Here is a 16,560-nt window from a genome sequence, read left to right as displayed (position 1 = left end):
ATACCAAAATTCCAAAGTTCTAAAATTCTAAAATTCCAAAATGCCAAAATCCTAAAATCTAAAGTGTCTGGAACACCAAAATACCAAAATTCCTAAGTTCTAAAATTCCAAAGTAACAAAATCCCAAAATCTCAAAATCTAAAATGTCTGGAACTCCAAAATACCAAAATTCCTAAGTTCTAAAATTCCAAAATCCCAAAATCCCAAAATCTCAAAATCTAAAGTGTCTGGAATTCCAAAATACCAAAATTCCAAAGTTCTAAAATTCCAAAATCCCAAAATCCCAAAATCTAAAGTGTTTGGAACTCCAAAATACCAAAATTCCAAAGTTCTAAAATTCTAAAATTCCAAAACCCCAAAATTCTAAAATCTAAAGTGTCTGGAGCTCCAAAATACCAAAATTCCAAAGCTCTAAAATTCCAAAGTACCAAACTCTCAAAATCCCAAAATCTAAAGTGTTTGGAACTCCAAAATACCAAAATTCCAAAGTTCTAAAATTCTAAAATTCTAAAATTCCAAAATCCCAAAATTCTAAAATCTAAAGTGTCTGGAGCTCCAAAATACCAAAATTGCAAAGTTCCAAAATTCCAAAGTACCAAACTCTCAAAATCCCAAAATCTAAAGTGTCTAAAACTCCAAAATCCCAAAATCCCAAAATTCCAAAATCTGAAGTGTCTAAAACTACAAAAACACTCCCCAATTTCCACAAACCTAAAATTACAAAATCCAAAGATCCAGAAATCTGAAAGTTCTAAAGTTGCACATTCAAGAAAGCATGAATTTAGTAGAATTTTATTCCGGCAGAAAAGTAGGTTGAAAATGTTTCGCATTGCTTTCATCGCTGCAATATGTCTGTTAACCGTTTCATGGTACAGAAAATTGTTTGAATGAAAATCTTATTTTGAGATAGTCTTTGTGATGAACGATTGTCTATCTTGTATCGAGGATAAGATAATATTGGATGTACTCGTTTACGGGATGATTGTTAGTTTTATTGAGACGTTTGATTATTATTGCGAACATTCGTTGATTCGATGTTGATCCCCGGTGTGTTAACGCTTGAACGACCGGCATTTAGTGTATACTTACTTTTAAATTGAAAATAAATACGAGAATATAAATTAGCGTATACGATTCTTTATCCTGACATGAGGCAATATACATTTTAATAAAAACATCGTACCATTACTGTTGCTTGAAATAAGAAATCTGAAATCTGTTATTTGGATATTCTAGGATTAACATCTCTGTTTACGCGATATCGCGTGCCAGTTATAATACAATTTGTACATTTAAGATTACCAAGTTTTTACTTTTTTTATTGATATACTGTACTGTGCACATTGGCGCATATGTTCTTATGTTAATGTAAGTAATATGTGTTCATTTCTGGTACAATACATTGATCATTTTTTTGTCCATATCTGAGTGACACGTTCAGATCTACATCTGAACATTTATAACATTTATGCAAGTTATACAAGAAACCAGGAACATAATAAATAATTTGATTAACTTCTTGAAATTATACCTAATAAAAGTGTACGAAATATCATCAGAATATATTAAGCTTGCAAATATAATATCTGTCAATTACATTGAACGTGGTTATTAGACCATTACCGACCAAAGTATTAATTATCTCGTGTACGATTGTGTGGATGTGCGCGTGTACGTATGTGTGTTATTATGAAAAATGATAGAGATCGTTAAATTTTTAATTGAACGCAGGGATTAGGATGTAATCGAACGGACGATTTCAGTACACCGATCAGTTCTGGCAGCAACATGGGCAGTATAGCACGCTTTCCAAAATTGGACGAGTGTGCCCACTTTCATTACGAACATGTTGAACTCAGCTCCTTGGAGGTTAGTTACATTTACGTGTTTCACTTTTTAATCTCCGCACTACTTTTACTTTTAATCTTAAGATTACTCTTAAGTAGCGGACGGACAGGTTCTGTCATTTATTCGCTCAATTAACTTTTTCCATCCTTGCTCTACGTCAAACTTTTTACTTAACGAAAGCATTTATTTGATAGTTTAAATGTATTGTTAATAAAAATGATTGTAAATTTGAGATGTTTAGTTATTTTATTTAAAATGTTTCGAATATCTTTTTACATCACGAAAATCGATAACTCTGTACGATTGTAGAAGTACTCTGCCCCGTACAATTGTAGTACTTTGTCCTGTATAATTATAGTAGTCCGTCCCATATAATTACGGAAGTACTCTGTCCTGTATAATTATAGAAGTACCTTTCTACCCATGCAGCATTGTTATGGAAGTAAAGGTGAAGTTACGGTGCATTTTTCTTAGGTTTCGCTTAGCGAAGGCACCAATGATTCCGACAGCTACGCGGTCAGGGTGACATCCGGGGACGCGTGCTGGACCCTCCAACGATCTTACGATAATTTCGTAATGTTTGATAAGCAACTGCATCGCTGCATATTCGACAGGAAGTTCTCTTCCTTGACCAAGCTTCCAGACAACCGGCCAAAAAACACCTGTGATATACTGAGGGATTATTTGAACAGGTTCTCGCAGTTGAATCATGAAGGCCTAAATTGCGGCCCTGTATTGAATTGGCTGCAACTAGACAATAGAGGAAGAAGAATCCTCGTGCCAGAATCGGATTCGTGTCCCATTAATACACCTGCTGTAGCTGCAGCTTACGCAGTTCGACCTTATGCGGCTCAGGCACCGGATGAAATCTCCTTTCAGGTACGTTATTAATCGAGGGACTAAGAGGAAGCATGCCGTTATATTAACTCGTCGATCAACAACCTTTCGAAGAAAAATCGAGTTTACGTTATTTTATAATATTGTGTTCCTTTGAGACTTTGCATGGGATCATCTAAGTAGAATTGAATCACGTTGACTTGAATTCTGTCGAATTGCTGAGGAATTAAATTAGGTAGAATTGAATCATTTCGCTTGATCCGAACACATCGTTATCAAACCATAAGAAAAAACAAGAAGTTGCAAAGACGAGGATATTTGTATATACCCGATATGTTAGAGAAATGGAATAGAATTTTAAGCGTACGATAAATTTCAGGTTGGAGATATGATTTCTGTAATAGACATGCCACCACCAGGGGAAAGCACGTGGTGGCGTGGAAAACACGGATTCGCGGTTGGTTTCTTTCCAGCCGAATGCGTGGCCGTAATCGGTGACAAAGTTCCACGCCATTTGACCGTGTCGACGACAGTCAGATCCAAGTTACCCGTGAAGCCAGTGCTCAGGAAACACGGGAAGCTAATCGCTTTTTTCAGATCGTTCATATTGAATAGACCGTCTAGGAGACGGCTGAAACAGTCGGGGATACTGAAGGAACGGGTGTTTGGTTGTGATTTAGGGGAACATCTATTGAACTCCGGACAAGATGGTACGTGTACAGGTAGTTTTCGCATCCGAAATTTAACCCTTTACGGTCCAATTGTGATACCTAAACGGAAGCACAGTATTCGGCGCATTCGTTTCAACATAAATTGAATGTATGTACACAATAAATGGACCTCGAAAGGTTAATGTTACGTATCCTCGGCGCTATAGTGCTCTCTTTAACGGGTTTCTGATCTTTACAAACGTTCACAGTGCCTACTGTATTAACGTGTTGCGCCGAATTCATTGAGAATCATGGCTTGGTCGACGGAATATACCGTCTGAGCGGTGTCACATCGAACATTCAAAGACTACGAAACGCCTTCGACGAGGATCGTGTTCCCGCCTTGCATTCCGACGAAAGTATTCTGCAAGACATCCATTCGGTCGCTTCGTTGTTGAAAATGTACTTCAGGGAATTGCCGAATCCCCTCTGTACGTACCAGCTATATTCCACGTTCGTTAGCGCGGTCCAAGCCAGCACCGACGCCGAGAGATTGAGGCGAATGAGGGAAACGGTTAGAAAATTACCACCACCGCATTACAGGTAATTTCACGAAAATGCAATTTAGCCTTGAAAGGAGGATGTCTATTCGCCAGTTTAGGCAGTCTTGAAAATTTAGAGAATTATTTTAACATCCTCCTTTCTGTCAGTTAACGCTGCCAATAAAAATGAAAAAAGTGTAACAAGACTGAAATATTATTTATACTTTTAGAACATTGGAGTATCTGATGCGCCATTTGGTGAGAGTCGCTGCAAGAGGCGCGGAGACCGGTATGACTCCACGTAATGTGGCGATCGTGTGGGCTCCGAATCTGCTAAGATGCAAGGAGCTAGAAGTTGGGGGCGTAGCAGCTTTGCAGGGCGTCGGCGTGCAAGCTGTGGTCACTGAATTCTTAGTATGTTATGCGGAATTAATTTTCGGGGATGGTCCAGTCGGTCGGCCGAAATCGTTGGCTATTACCACGCCCGCCCGGTTGCTCAGTTTGGAGGAAGCTCGAAACAGAAGTCTGAGAGGCGAGCCTGATTACATAGAAGTGGGCGCTGGTCCAGCCGGGTTACCATTACATTACCATACGGTCATAGAATTACCGCGAAAGAGAAACGGCTCGAAACGTTCGCCCTCGTTGAACTGGAGAGCTTTGTTCGGTAGAGGTGGCCTGGGTGCCAGGGGAAAAACAAGACAAGTTGGCACGCCACCTCAAGCAGAAACGGTGCCAAGTTCCTTAAACTCCTTACGACGATTAAGACCAGTGAAAAGTGCGGATAGTTTGGACGGTGAGGACAGTTTAGGTCCTCTTCTAGGACCACCGCCAGCTAGACCCTGTGGACACAGTCGATCAGTTTCGCATGATTCGTATTTCGATCATCTAGCGGACGCGCCGAATACCGCGTCGCCTTTGGATCTGTCGGAGATACAGCTTAACTTTGACCTGGAGGAACGAGAAATGCGAATGTTCTCGGAAGAGGAGAGCGGCGGAGTGGCGTCGGTCGAAGCGTCGCCGCGACGACAACGAACGGAAGGAACTCAGAGTGTTGCTGCTACCGGTGGATCCAAGAGGAAGAGATCGCGATTGGAAGAAAGACTACAGTGCGATGTTGAATTGCGCTTCATCGATAGCCAAAGTCCTGATCAGGTAACGTAATTATTTTGGTATTTATCCTATACGATATATTGTATTACCAGGATGTTACTGATGGCGGATAGAAACTTCTAAAATGTAAAGGGGAAAGATATTGATTACAAGTTGCTGTATTAAGCAGGAATCTGCTATGTAACTTCACGATAGTTTGTCGAGAAATTATCTAACAGATTTAATAATGTGTTTGCAGGTGATGGTATCCGCGGATGTACACAGTATGGATACTCCATCTCCATTACCGACACCAGGATACCTTCCATTATTATCTGAAGCCTCGACACCGCTCACCCCAGCCACACTACATGGAACTCCTCACTCCGCGTCGCCTGTTCCGGCTAATAGTCCTAGGATAAGTTTTCGAAGTTTCACTTTACCGTTAGAGATCGACGACGATCAAAGCAACGCGAATAAATTGAACAGAACTAGCGTGTCTTCCGATAAATCATCCGACCCTAGTCATAGGTTATCCGTAAACATAGATGGTCAGAGTAACGTGAAATCTTGCGAGAGGATAATGTCGTACGACAAACGCGTAGATTTGTACGACGACAAAGAGTCTTCCAAGACTCAACAGACTTCAAATGAATCGAATCTGGTGATGTCGGACGTGATCGACCAAGAGATGACGCCTTGCGACAGGTTAACGTCTCGTCCCGACGAAATGAACTCTAGTAAAATAACGTCTCCCTGTAAGGATATTGGGAATAGATCGAACTCGTGTCCCGTCGACGAAAACAAGTCTCATAGCGATACTCTGGACGTACGAAAACACGAAGGTTCAACGAACAAGTCGATCGATTCTCAGAACGACGATGCCATGGCTGGCAGTTCGAACGCGCTTCGAAACGAACTGACGGATCTCGATTCTCCGATGTCGTGCGAGCAGACCATCGAGGATCTACCCGACTCCGGTTTCGTCATTTGCGACAGTTCGGACAAGATGTTCACCAACACGGAAACTCCTCAGCTCGCGTCGAACACCAACGATTCCGGTGAATGGGTGATCGTCGAGGGTACCGACTCGATCACGACTCCTAACAGCGAATCGAGTAGTCCCAAAGATCCTCTAGAAGGTACCGTGAATCCCGCAATCGCAACAGACCCGCCACAGTTGAGGTCCATGTCGGAGAACGTTTCCAGAACCTCGTTAGATCTGACTATGGGCTCTACCGCCGACACCGATACATCATGCATCGGCGTCAGCGATTTGACTGAGAGTCCTGTCTTGCCTCAGGAATCCGGAGAGATGTCGTTCGATGTCGCCGACAACAGAGAAATTGAAGAACACGAAAACACCGCGCAATCTACTTTCGAAAGCGAAACGAGCTTCGGCATGGTCGATTCTGGAAACAACTTTTGCTCAGCCGTACACGATCAGGATAACGGAAACCAGAAAACTAGTGAAATGGAGCACGAAGGCAGCGTATGCTACTCGCAACTGGACAATACGAAAACGTTCAATGAAAACTCGAAGAAAGAGGGTCTCAGGCATGAAGAAGAAGAGGAAGAAGTCTTCGAAAATTCTCAACGTTCCACGAGAAGCTTGGATTACCAACAGAAAGGTATTCGACGTTCGCTGCAGCTGCGCCAGAAGCAGTTCCAGGTTGCCGATCGCCGCTCGTTCTCCAGTCAGTCCACTAAGAACCAAGACCTCGATCTCCCTCTCTCCGACAGCAGTAAGCCACGCTGTCAGAATCAAAAGCCAGACAAGTGCCAAAGCTTCGAGTACGTCTCGCAGAAGGAGTCTGCTCAGAACAGTCAACAGAAACAGTTTACCTCGCGCACCGATAAGTCGTCGAAATGTAACAACCTGAAGAACAACCAGCTACGAGAGGATATCGAGGTGGTGATACCGTCGGAAAACGCGGCAGAGGCGAGCGAGATAGCTCATCCTCCCGAAGGTGCGTCCGAACCAACGTCATTGAATTCGTCGTGCACCTTCTCGAACGCGTCTTCCCCGGTCGACGATTCCATGGTTCTCCGAGATACGGCCGCCATACTGCAAGAACTGGCTTTGCAGAGATTGTCGGGTGGCATGGTCGGCGATTTGTCCGTTCCTCCGAGGAAGAGGTACGAGACGGAGAGTAACAAGGATCGGAGAAGCTTCGATTCGGAAATAGGCAGAGAGATAGTTCGTGAGAGAAAAATGAGACAAGAGTTGGACTCCGCACGAGGAAAGTCTGAAGAACCGCCCGTGAATAATACTCAACATTTGCCCCCATGCCTGAGGGCCCGTCACGCGAGGGCGACTCGAGCGTCGCTCAGCCGATCTCTGGACGAAGCCAAGTTCAACAAGATGACGGAGGAAGCTTGTCTGCCCGTGAAACAAACGATGGACGAGGCGCAGCACAGCTCCACGCCCAATGTCGGGACCGGTTCGAACAGCTCCTCGGGCACTGCGGACAAAAGTCATCTGAAGAATTTGGGTGGTTTGGACCTGGGCGACCCCCAATGCAGAGAACGAATTGAAAAGTACAAAGAGGAGAGAAGGACGTTCTTGAGGGACAAATACAGGTCGGAAAGCTTTCGAGGAATGTTGTCGAAGACAGAGGACGACGGGGAACAGGCACTTTTAGCTAGGTTAAAACAGAGAACCTCTAGACCCTCTCTGCATTGATATTAATGTAATGCCCGTGAAACGTTCTCAGCGTCGACTCTTGCCGACACGATTTTAATTGCCTCAAATCAGAAATTATTTGTTACGATTCCAACGAGAACCGCTCGTTCTATCGACCGTGTTACGTATGTGCGTTTAACCCTTTGCTCTCAGATTATACATCTGTGTTTGAGGTATAGAGTAATGGCACCGAATACGAGACTCTTTTTGCGATAGATCTAACATCTGGCATTGAAAAGAAAAAATAATTCAAGCTCTTTTGAAATTTTGAAACTTGAGACTTCGTTATTTTGAGAGTGTGTAAATTTGTAAATTTGGAACTTTTGAAATTGAAGAATTCGAGTATTCGAAAATTTATAAATTTTGTAAATCGGACTTGTAAATTTTGGGGTTTAGAAATTTAAGAAGTGATAAATTGGAAAGGTTCTCTTCTTTTAAGAATTTGTGATTTGACTCATATTTGAATCACTCTCACCGCAATAGTATTGCAGCATATGTTTATGAAGATAAATGGTCTCATATCCGGTACTGTTAGCTCAATATTTGATCTTTAATCACGGTAGATTTAATCGAGTATTAGAGGCGGATACTTCCGTTCCGTTTCAAATTGTTCCGTGTAAAGTGAAACGTATCGTCGTTAGCGTTATACGATGTTAATTAGATCGTAGGGAATCGACCAAATTGTAATTTTAAAAGTTCGAAGTATCGCGTGTCGAGGTCCAATTTCGAAATCGGGAACGTTATGCACAACCGATCGATTTTTCACCGATCTACTTCGAAAACTGAAAAAAAAGTAAAAAAAAAAAGGAATTGTTAAACGTTCTCTGCCATTTTTGTGTATCTTTTTTTCAAGTATTATCGTGTACGTTCAACGCGCTTAGTATTTTCCAGCGACGATTTCTTAACGAACGCTATTTACGTGTGTATTTATATTCGCCGAGTGTAAAGGGTTAAAGCGTGAGACTCGAATATGCGAGTAGTGTAACGATAATATTCGAAGAGAAGGGAAATATGATTTTTCTTTCTGTCAAAGGAGTAGAAAAAGAAATTTATTCGTTTTTATTGTTTAGCAGAACAGTTCGACGATAACTCGTACGTGCGTTCTTAATTTATTACTTAATCGAGATTAATACGTAATTAGATTATTTCTGTTATTGTTATTACTAGGATCATTTTCCATTATTATTATTATTATTATTATATTATATTATATTATTATTATTGTTATCGTTCCCAAAGATGTCTCGTTATTTAGAACCTTAGGTGCGTTTTGTCGTGCTGTTCTGTTAATCTATCATTAAATATTTTGAACGACGTGTACCAGAGTGTGTTGGTTTCGCGAGAACCGATTCGTTCGTCGACCACCCTTTGCACGCGAAATTCTTTTGTCCAGTTGCTGTGTAGGCTTGTTTGAAATTTTATCGAGAAGTTAAGTTTAAACGTACAAATTTATAAAATACTCTCGTCTGTAATGGTTAATCCGATGCTTTGGTCGTGGTGATTTTTTAAGCGTATGTAACAATGTGTACAGGGTGTTCCTTCACGTTTATACATCGTTATTTTCTTTTCTGTATTATGAATTTTGGAAAGTATTACTCCGTAGTTTTTTAAGGAATTTTCTTTACTTCGACAGGCTGTCAATTAAATTATTTTCACTGCTACTAATCTTGAAATTGCAATAGAATCTTTCTGTCTTTAATACTGACAATTTCAATTTTCGACTCGAGTAAGATATTCTGTGTTCTTCAGAATTTAATATAAGCTTCTGTAAACACCCTGTACACGTACTTTAAAGATGTTAAACGAAAGGAGAATTTCTCGAATGAAATTTTAAAAAGGAATGAAAAAGTAAACATTCGATGCTTGCTCGAAGTACACAAATGCAAAGGGCTTGAACGTTTCAACGCATTCGATTTGGAAAGTTAAATTAGTATTTCTAGTCCGAGCATTTCGTGTCCCTTTTTTTTTATTGAATCTCTTAGAATCTCGTTGGTTCAATTTTCTATTGTTCTTTTTCCGTTTTAATTTTTATATGTACGTTTTCAAGCCGATCGCTTATCACAGCTGAGAACTTAGATTTTTTAAAAGATATATTTACACTCTGTTAACGATATCGATATCGAAAAAGTTTAGAAGACTCGTTAATATTCCGTGTTCTGTTTTACGTTAGGATCTCTGGTACATCCGATGGATCTTCGTTTTCTTTCGTGCTTCACCGGAGACTGCAAAATTCTTCACCACATTTTTGCCTGACAGTTCTCCGTTTTTCTTATTTTATACAATTGAATCTACACCGTATTATTTCTTAAGTATTCGACACACGTCGTCGATTTTCATTTTTTTTATCGTCGTGGACTGGTCCACGTATAACACGTTTTTTTCTTTTGTATATGCTAATTATTATTTAGTTATGTAATATATTAATTTATGTATTCTAGTTTGAACATCGATGCAAAACGAAGATGTTTTTTGCCTGAAATCAAGATTACTATCGGAACCGGTCGTTTTCTTCATTTTCCACGATTCTGTTTCGTACTGAGTTCCTTCGTGCCGCCGATAAACGTGCGAATTCCAATTTTTATATTTTCTTTTGTACGGGAAATTTTTTCGGACGAAAATGTTCGTAGACCAGCGTTTGCCAATACTCGTTTCAATTTCTACGTCTTGCTTTTTATTGTCAATTATTTCTCTACATTTGAACGCGACGACAATTACTGTAATACAATGTCCTATTTACCATGATCATTTTAAATATTTTTAATCGAGTGTAGCTTTTGAACATGGTCTAAAATTGTATAAGTTCTCTCATTTTATTCTGCCACATAAGCTTTCTCTTTTTTTTATAGAACTGTTTATATGGATCAATTCTATGGAACAATCTGTATGAAAAAATATTGGGGTATAATATAAAAACAGGTCAATGGTTCATGAAATATATTAAATTCAAAAATGTGTTATTTTATATAATGAATTTAAAATACATCATAACTTATTCACTTCTTTTATTTTATATTGCAATATATTTCTGTGCAGACTGTTCCATATATTTTATCAATAAAGTAAGCAGTTCAAAAGGAAGATAAATAATCTTTATTAAAAATTCAGCAAAATTTTCAATCTTCTCTTAAAAAATATTTTACTTCACGTCATTGAGAGTATTACAATATGTTCATCATTTTTTATGATTTTAAAGCGGTTATGATAAATAGGCACCATACAAGAATTGATCACAATTTCAATTTACCACCATTTTAAATGACATCCAACCGTTTTGAAGGTCGAAACAAAGTTGACAAAGCCGAAGCTCGTTTCATCTCTTACGAATAATACCTAAAAATATGAGAAAGATCGTCTTTCACGACGATCATGGGTTTAAGACATCACACTATACATTTTCATTCGTTTAACTATTCATAATCCTGAAGATGCTCAAGAAAGAAAAGAAATAACCGTTTTTCAAGAAGCGTGATCTCATGAAACCAGCGAAACACGTTTTCGATCTTGTCCGCATTTGTATGACAGATTCGCGCGTATCTCAGAATCGATCGATTCTACGCAATTTTCCATATTTTTTTATATCACCGTAACGCGTAGTGTGGTCTCCGTTGCGGTATAGCGAAGTCGTAAAATTCTTCGGACTACAATTTTTAAAAGCAGATCTAACTTCAGGAACACATAAGGTTTTGTAAAGTTAATATGTTTTCGAATACTGTGATGCATTATTTTTCAAGAAATTCCTAAAATCCCTAGGTATCAAAGTTTTTTGGAATCTTGAAATTGCCGAATTGTAATTCTAAAGTCGAGAAATCTCACAGTCTGGAAATTTCAAGAATTCCGAAAATGTAAAGATCGAAAATTCAAAAATACTCGAATCTCAACTTTCAAAGTATAAGAATCCTTCAGTCCTATTCCGATATTTCAATGTTTGGGAATTTCTAAATTTCTAAATTCTCAAAGACCTAAAGTACCGAACTTGTAAAATCTCAAATCTCCGAATTTCCAACATCCCAAAAGTCCAAGCTTCCAAATTTCGAAAATCCGAAAGTTCCAAAGTTTAAATTTCCGAAAATACAAAAATTGACACAACGTACAAAAACAAGTACCCAAAGTAAAACCCAACATTCCAACAATTTAAACTTTACCGCCTGCACAGATTTACAACCTCGCTATATCAAAACGGGAATTATAAACACAAATACAAGGTTTCCCAAGGGTGAAGATGTACATCCAAAATCGAAAGCTTCTTTCCGTCTTCACCTTTGGAAATCCGAGTGTACAAGATATGTAACAAGCGTTTTTTTTTATGGGAAACGAACAAGGAACGCAAAACTTGACGACCAAGCCTTTAAGGAGATATCGAGAATCATCGATAAAACGATGATTCAAATAGTAAAGGACGGAAGATAATGTTTCTTCTCTTTTTTTATGAATGTTATAATGTTTGCTGTGACGATGATGATAACGATGAGTGAGAGATAATGTCACGAGCATTAAAATGTCGGGACAACGCGTATAGGCTTGTAACAAATGAAACGATCGCGTAGGGCACGAGTAAGGATGAGTAGCGGTGATTAACACGTTAACTGCCTCGGTTATGCGCTTAATTGCAATTATAGATACAAGATCCAATAGTTGGCATGTTACATCTCCATATTTTTCTCTCTTTGCTTTTATCAGCGAATTTTTTACGTATAAAACCCGTGTCAAAATAAAACAACATGCCAAATGAAGTATATCGGTTAATATCTGGTGCCAATAAAATTTGTGCACTTTTTTTGTAAAAATTCCTTTTATGAAAACTAGTCATACAGTTTGAAATTTTTTAATACACGTATTAAAAATACGTATTATATATATTATCAAGTATGAATTAAAGAGCCAATAATTGGATACTTTGCTCTATAATTGAAGAAAAGGTACCGTTCGCGTCGCACAAGATGGCTAGTGGCACAGGAAGAAAGAACTTTATTCTTTAGCTCTTTCGTACGAGCCTAATTAGAGTAACTTTGGCTCAATATATGTAAATTAGTACTTCTTCCGCTGTGACCAATTAGACTCGCGAGACTTCTTGTGATGTGCGTGCACAGGGAAGCGTTGGCTTTACTTATTTGCGGACGTCGAAATCATTTGATACTATGATTCTTCCAAGGGAAATAATAATTTTGCAAAATTCTAGCACTCCTTTCTACGCTTTTTCGGTGTCAAAATTTAGAGGGAATTTGAAAATTAGAAAGGTTATTAAATTATTCAAATTTTGAAGTTGCGGAATTTGTTAGCAGAACGAAGATAGATAATTTGAAAATTATGGAATTTGATGGTGGTACAGTTTCAAGATGAGAAACTCGAAAATTTGAAAATTGTGGAATTTCCTGTTGGTACAGTTTCAAGATGAGAAACTCGAAAATTTGAAAATTGTCAAATTTCCTGTTGGTACAGTTTCAAGATGAGAAACTCGAAAATTTGAAAATTGTGAAATTTCCTGTTGGTACAGTTTCAAGATGAGAAACTCGAAAGTTTGAAAATTGTGAAATTTCCTGTTGGTACAGTTTCAAGATGAGAAACTCGAAAGTTTGAAAATTGTGAAATTTCCTGTTGGTACTGTTTCAAGATGAGAAACTCGAAAGTTTGAAAATTGTGAAATTTGCTGTTGGTACAGTTTTAAGATGAGAAACTCGAAAATTTGAAAATTGTGAAATTTCCTGTTGGTACAGTTTCAAGACCAAAAATTTAAATATTTGAAAATTGTGAAATTTGCTATCATAGCAAAAAATTTTAAATTTGGAATAACACCTCATCGCTAACTCCGAATTTCTAATTCCGCAAAAGTGCTTAAAGTTTGCAAAATTATTTTTAATTCGATCTTATAATCCAGTGGCAGCGAACGTGTTAATACATACACCGTAATAGTGATTATTCCTCGTCGAAACGCTCGTTTTCGCTAGAATTTCTCTTGTTCGATGTACGCGTGATACTTGTTAAAGCATTCATGAAAACTTATTCAAGCTGTAACGAAATATAAACGTTTCTATGGCACGCGTCTGAAAGACTGTAATAATTTGCATTTGAGCGTTGCAAATTGTTCCGGTAGTATCGTTAAATCCTTTTTTCTTATCTTTTGCCTTCGACTTGTTTTGTATCGAATCACGTCGAATTTGTGGTTGAGCAATGATCATTCGATACTACCCTGGAATTTATTGTACATTTCCATGAAGAATGTGTGTATTCTTGATTAGTATTATTTACGTCCAAAGACGACTTTATAGGATCAGATCTGCATTTTCAATATTCAAAATATTAACTTCTCCTTAGGAGATTAGTGCATTTATTGTGAAAAATTATTTTTAGAATTTAACGTTGCTATAAAAATAAAATTAATAAGATGATATCGGTCATTGAAGCGTTAATAAACATTGAAAGTGACCATACATTGAAACAGTCGTTAAAGATATTAAATTTTTCATTTAAGTTTGCTTTACATATTTTAATCCCCAACCATCGAATTAGGATCGTATCAATATTCTCAACATTTTTCATTTTTTAGTTTGGTCCTATTTGAAGCTTATTAACTACGATAGAATAGTAAAATTTGTATTATTCTTAAACAGTTTTATGTTAGATTTGTATTTTGTTGTATATTTCAGCCTTTAGAAGGTGTTCATGTATTATAAGCGTTATAAAAACGTATATTTATTGTATGATTGAATAATTATTCTCTTGTTATAATATATGTACAAAAAGTTACTTTTTTAATTTTTATCTCTGCATTCTCGCGGTTACATTCAAATAGATTATTGTTGTATTTAAATATTTCAGTTGCGAGAGAAAATTTTGAACATAGTTCTAATTCGATGGCTAACAGCAGTAGATTGATGTAGAAATAATGGCGGTTTTTAATTAATTGATAATTAAAAAATCTATTAAATAATTTTTATCGAGAGTTATTTATATTCTTGACGAGTCAAACGAATAAATAACAGTGATTCCTATTTCCAAATTACGCTTAAAAATTTGACGCTTAATATATTAAAATTAGTTTGTTTTTGTACAAATTAAAACCGTAATTATCTTTGCATCAACTTCATACATTTACATGGGGTACCTAATGTTAAAATCTTTTTGTTATTCTTTCTGTAATTCGATTTCATTAACACGTTAATAAGGTTTAACAAAATTTTCTGTTTTTTGTTACAAATTCCCTTTATTACATATTTTAAGCAAATACTTCATCTTATTAATTGTTAGCATTTACTTTTGTTCATAGCAGAATCCTTACTGATGATTTTGAAATACTTTGTCAAGTTCAATGTTCGGAATTTCGTATCCTTTCTTAAATCTCTATACTCCATCTTTAGATTCATCTATTTAAATATTTGTTAATACGACGAAAAATATCAGCAAAATTGCAGTTAAAACTGGAGTTACATGGCGCCATTTTGAACGAAGGCGAGCAATCATTACCGACACTTCGTTATTGTTTTTAAAGAATTGATGAACTATAGTAGCAATGCTAAAATATCTTCAATACTAGGTAATCGATCTTTTTACACATTAATTACCCCGAACATCGACCTTGGTAACATACTTCAGAGGTCATTTCAAGGCGTACTGTATTCTGAACAATAACCAACAGGTTATTTCCGATGTCACCGAACAGATCTTTACGAACGAAAAATGTTAAAACCCAGAAAGACAAAAGATCAAATGATCAATGCTTGATTCTCTTGCCGATGATGAATTATTCTTGCGTTCGATACTCAGTGAATTGTGAGCGTGTACGAAACCCCGTAAACTCAATGCATGCACAAGTAGCTTGCCCCAAAGACAGACTAAGAGTGAAGAATCGTGTTTAGAGTTATTAACAAGAATAAAAAAACAGCAAGTATTTAACGAAAGATCTTCGATAGCTGCTTCCCTCGTTACCAAGCATAATCGAGGGGGAATGGCCTAGTTAGCGGTATTATATTAAACAGGTAATTGCCTAAAAAAAGTAACAAATATATAAACTCGAGGATACATCTATTTACGAGAGTACTTCTGCACAATACAATGCGCAATAACGGTACACACGTAGGATGTATATTTTTTAATAATTTGAGATTGTCGCGGTTATACAAGGATATAAATTAGGTATAGTTGTAGGATTGTTGAGAACAAAGAAGAGAAGCAAGAAAAATAATAAAAAGTAACAGGCGCCTACTAGAGAATACTATTTCCTATGAAAAATAAGCGAAATCTAATCCTTATCCCGTGTAGTTGCGAAATGGGCTAATAGTAATCTTGTTTTTGAGCGTTGAAGACCCACCGTTCGTCAAACTGGACGTATTTCTATTTTCAACCCTCTCTCTCCTTCTCTCTCTCTTCGCTCCGCTATCTTTTTATTTTTTTTTAGTTGTATCTCGTCGTACGATTGTTCTGTTATTAAACGATACTACTGTTTTGCCTACTACGATTATAATTATAATATATGGAAAATTATATGTAAACAAATATAAATACTATAAATATTGGAGAAATCATACTCGTGTGTTCTCTGGGAAACCCGCCTCTTAGAATAGTACTTCAGATAAGCTTCATACGTTTGGTTTGATGAAGATGTGATACGTTTGATGAAAATGATTCTATTCTCTTTTAGAGTAGATCGAAGTGATTGCAATTTTTATCTCTGAATTAGAAATTGTTATTGATTTGTAGAATTCGGTGTAGCTTGACCACTGGTCAAATCATATTGAAATCTCGTTTAGTTCAAGTTTGAACCGCACCAGATTCAATCAACGTATAGCCTAAAAGATATGTCAGAATTTAAAAAATGTCGCGCCACGATAGAAGAATCATAAAATTGTATAAAAAACATTTATATGCAAAGATGAAGGATGAGTTCGGAGGGTGTGGTGACCGATGGGTTAAGGTG

At 37.4% G+C, this 16,560-nt stretch overlaps 1 protein-coding gene across 7 annotated transcripts in view; it reads left to right on the top strand.

Moving 5' to 3' along the window:
* The window catches only part of CdGAPr (GTPase-activating protein CdGAPr), a 39,173-nt gene extending 23,005 nt beyond the window's left edge, over positions 1 to 16,168 (top strand). For 5 of the 7 annotated variants that reach the window (XM_076529576.1, XM_076529574.1, XM_003704926.3 and 2 more), the window contains exons 3-8: positions 1,732 to 1,869; positions 2,323 to 2,727; positions 3,065 to 3,395; positions 3,605 to 3,938; positions 4,108 to 5,029; positions 5,226 to 16,168. In XM_076529576.1, coding sequence (XP_076385691.1) covers positions 1,732 to 1,869; positions 2,323 to 2,727; positions 3,065 to 3,395; positions 3,605 to 3,938; positions 4,108 to 5,029; positions 5,226 to 7,652 — 4,557 coding nt within the window. In that variant the 3' untranslated portion in view covers positions 7,653 to 16,168. The remainder of the gene's footprint in view (positions 1 to 1,731; positions 1,870 to 2,322; positions 2,728 to 3,064; positions 3,396 to 3,604; positions 3,939 to 4,107; positions 5,030 to 5,225) is intronic. The other 2 variants (XM_076529580.1, XM_012289008.2) reach the window with 2 other exon arrangements.
* The last annotated feature ends 392 nt before the right edge of the window (positions 16,169 to 16,560 follow it).

This window comes from Megachile rotundata, chromosome 1 (assembly GCF_050947335.1).
Source record: "Megachile rotundata isolate GNS110a chromosome 1, iyMegRotu1, whole genome shotgun sequence".
Lineage (NCBI taxonomy): Eukaryota > Metazoa > Arthropoda > Insecta > Hymenoptera > Megachilidae > Megachile > Megachile rotundata.
This window is presented reverse-complemented; position numbering and strand designations above follow the sequence as displayed.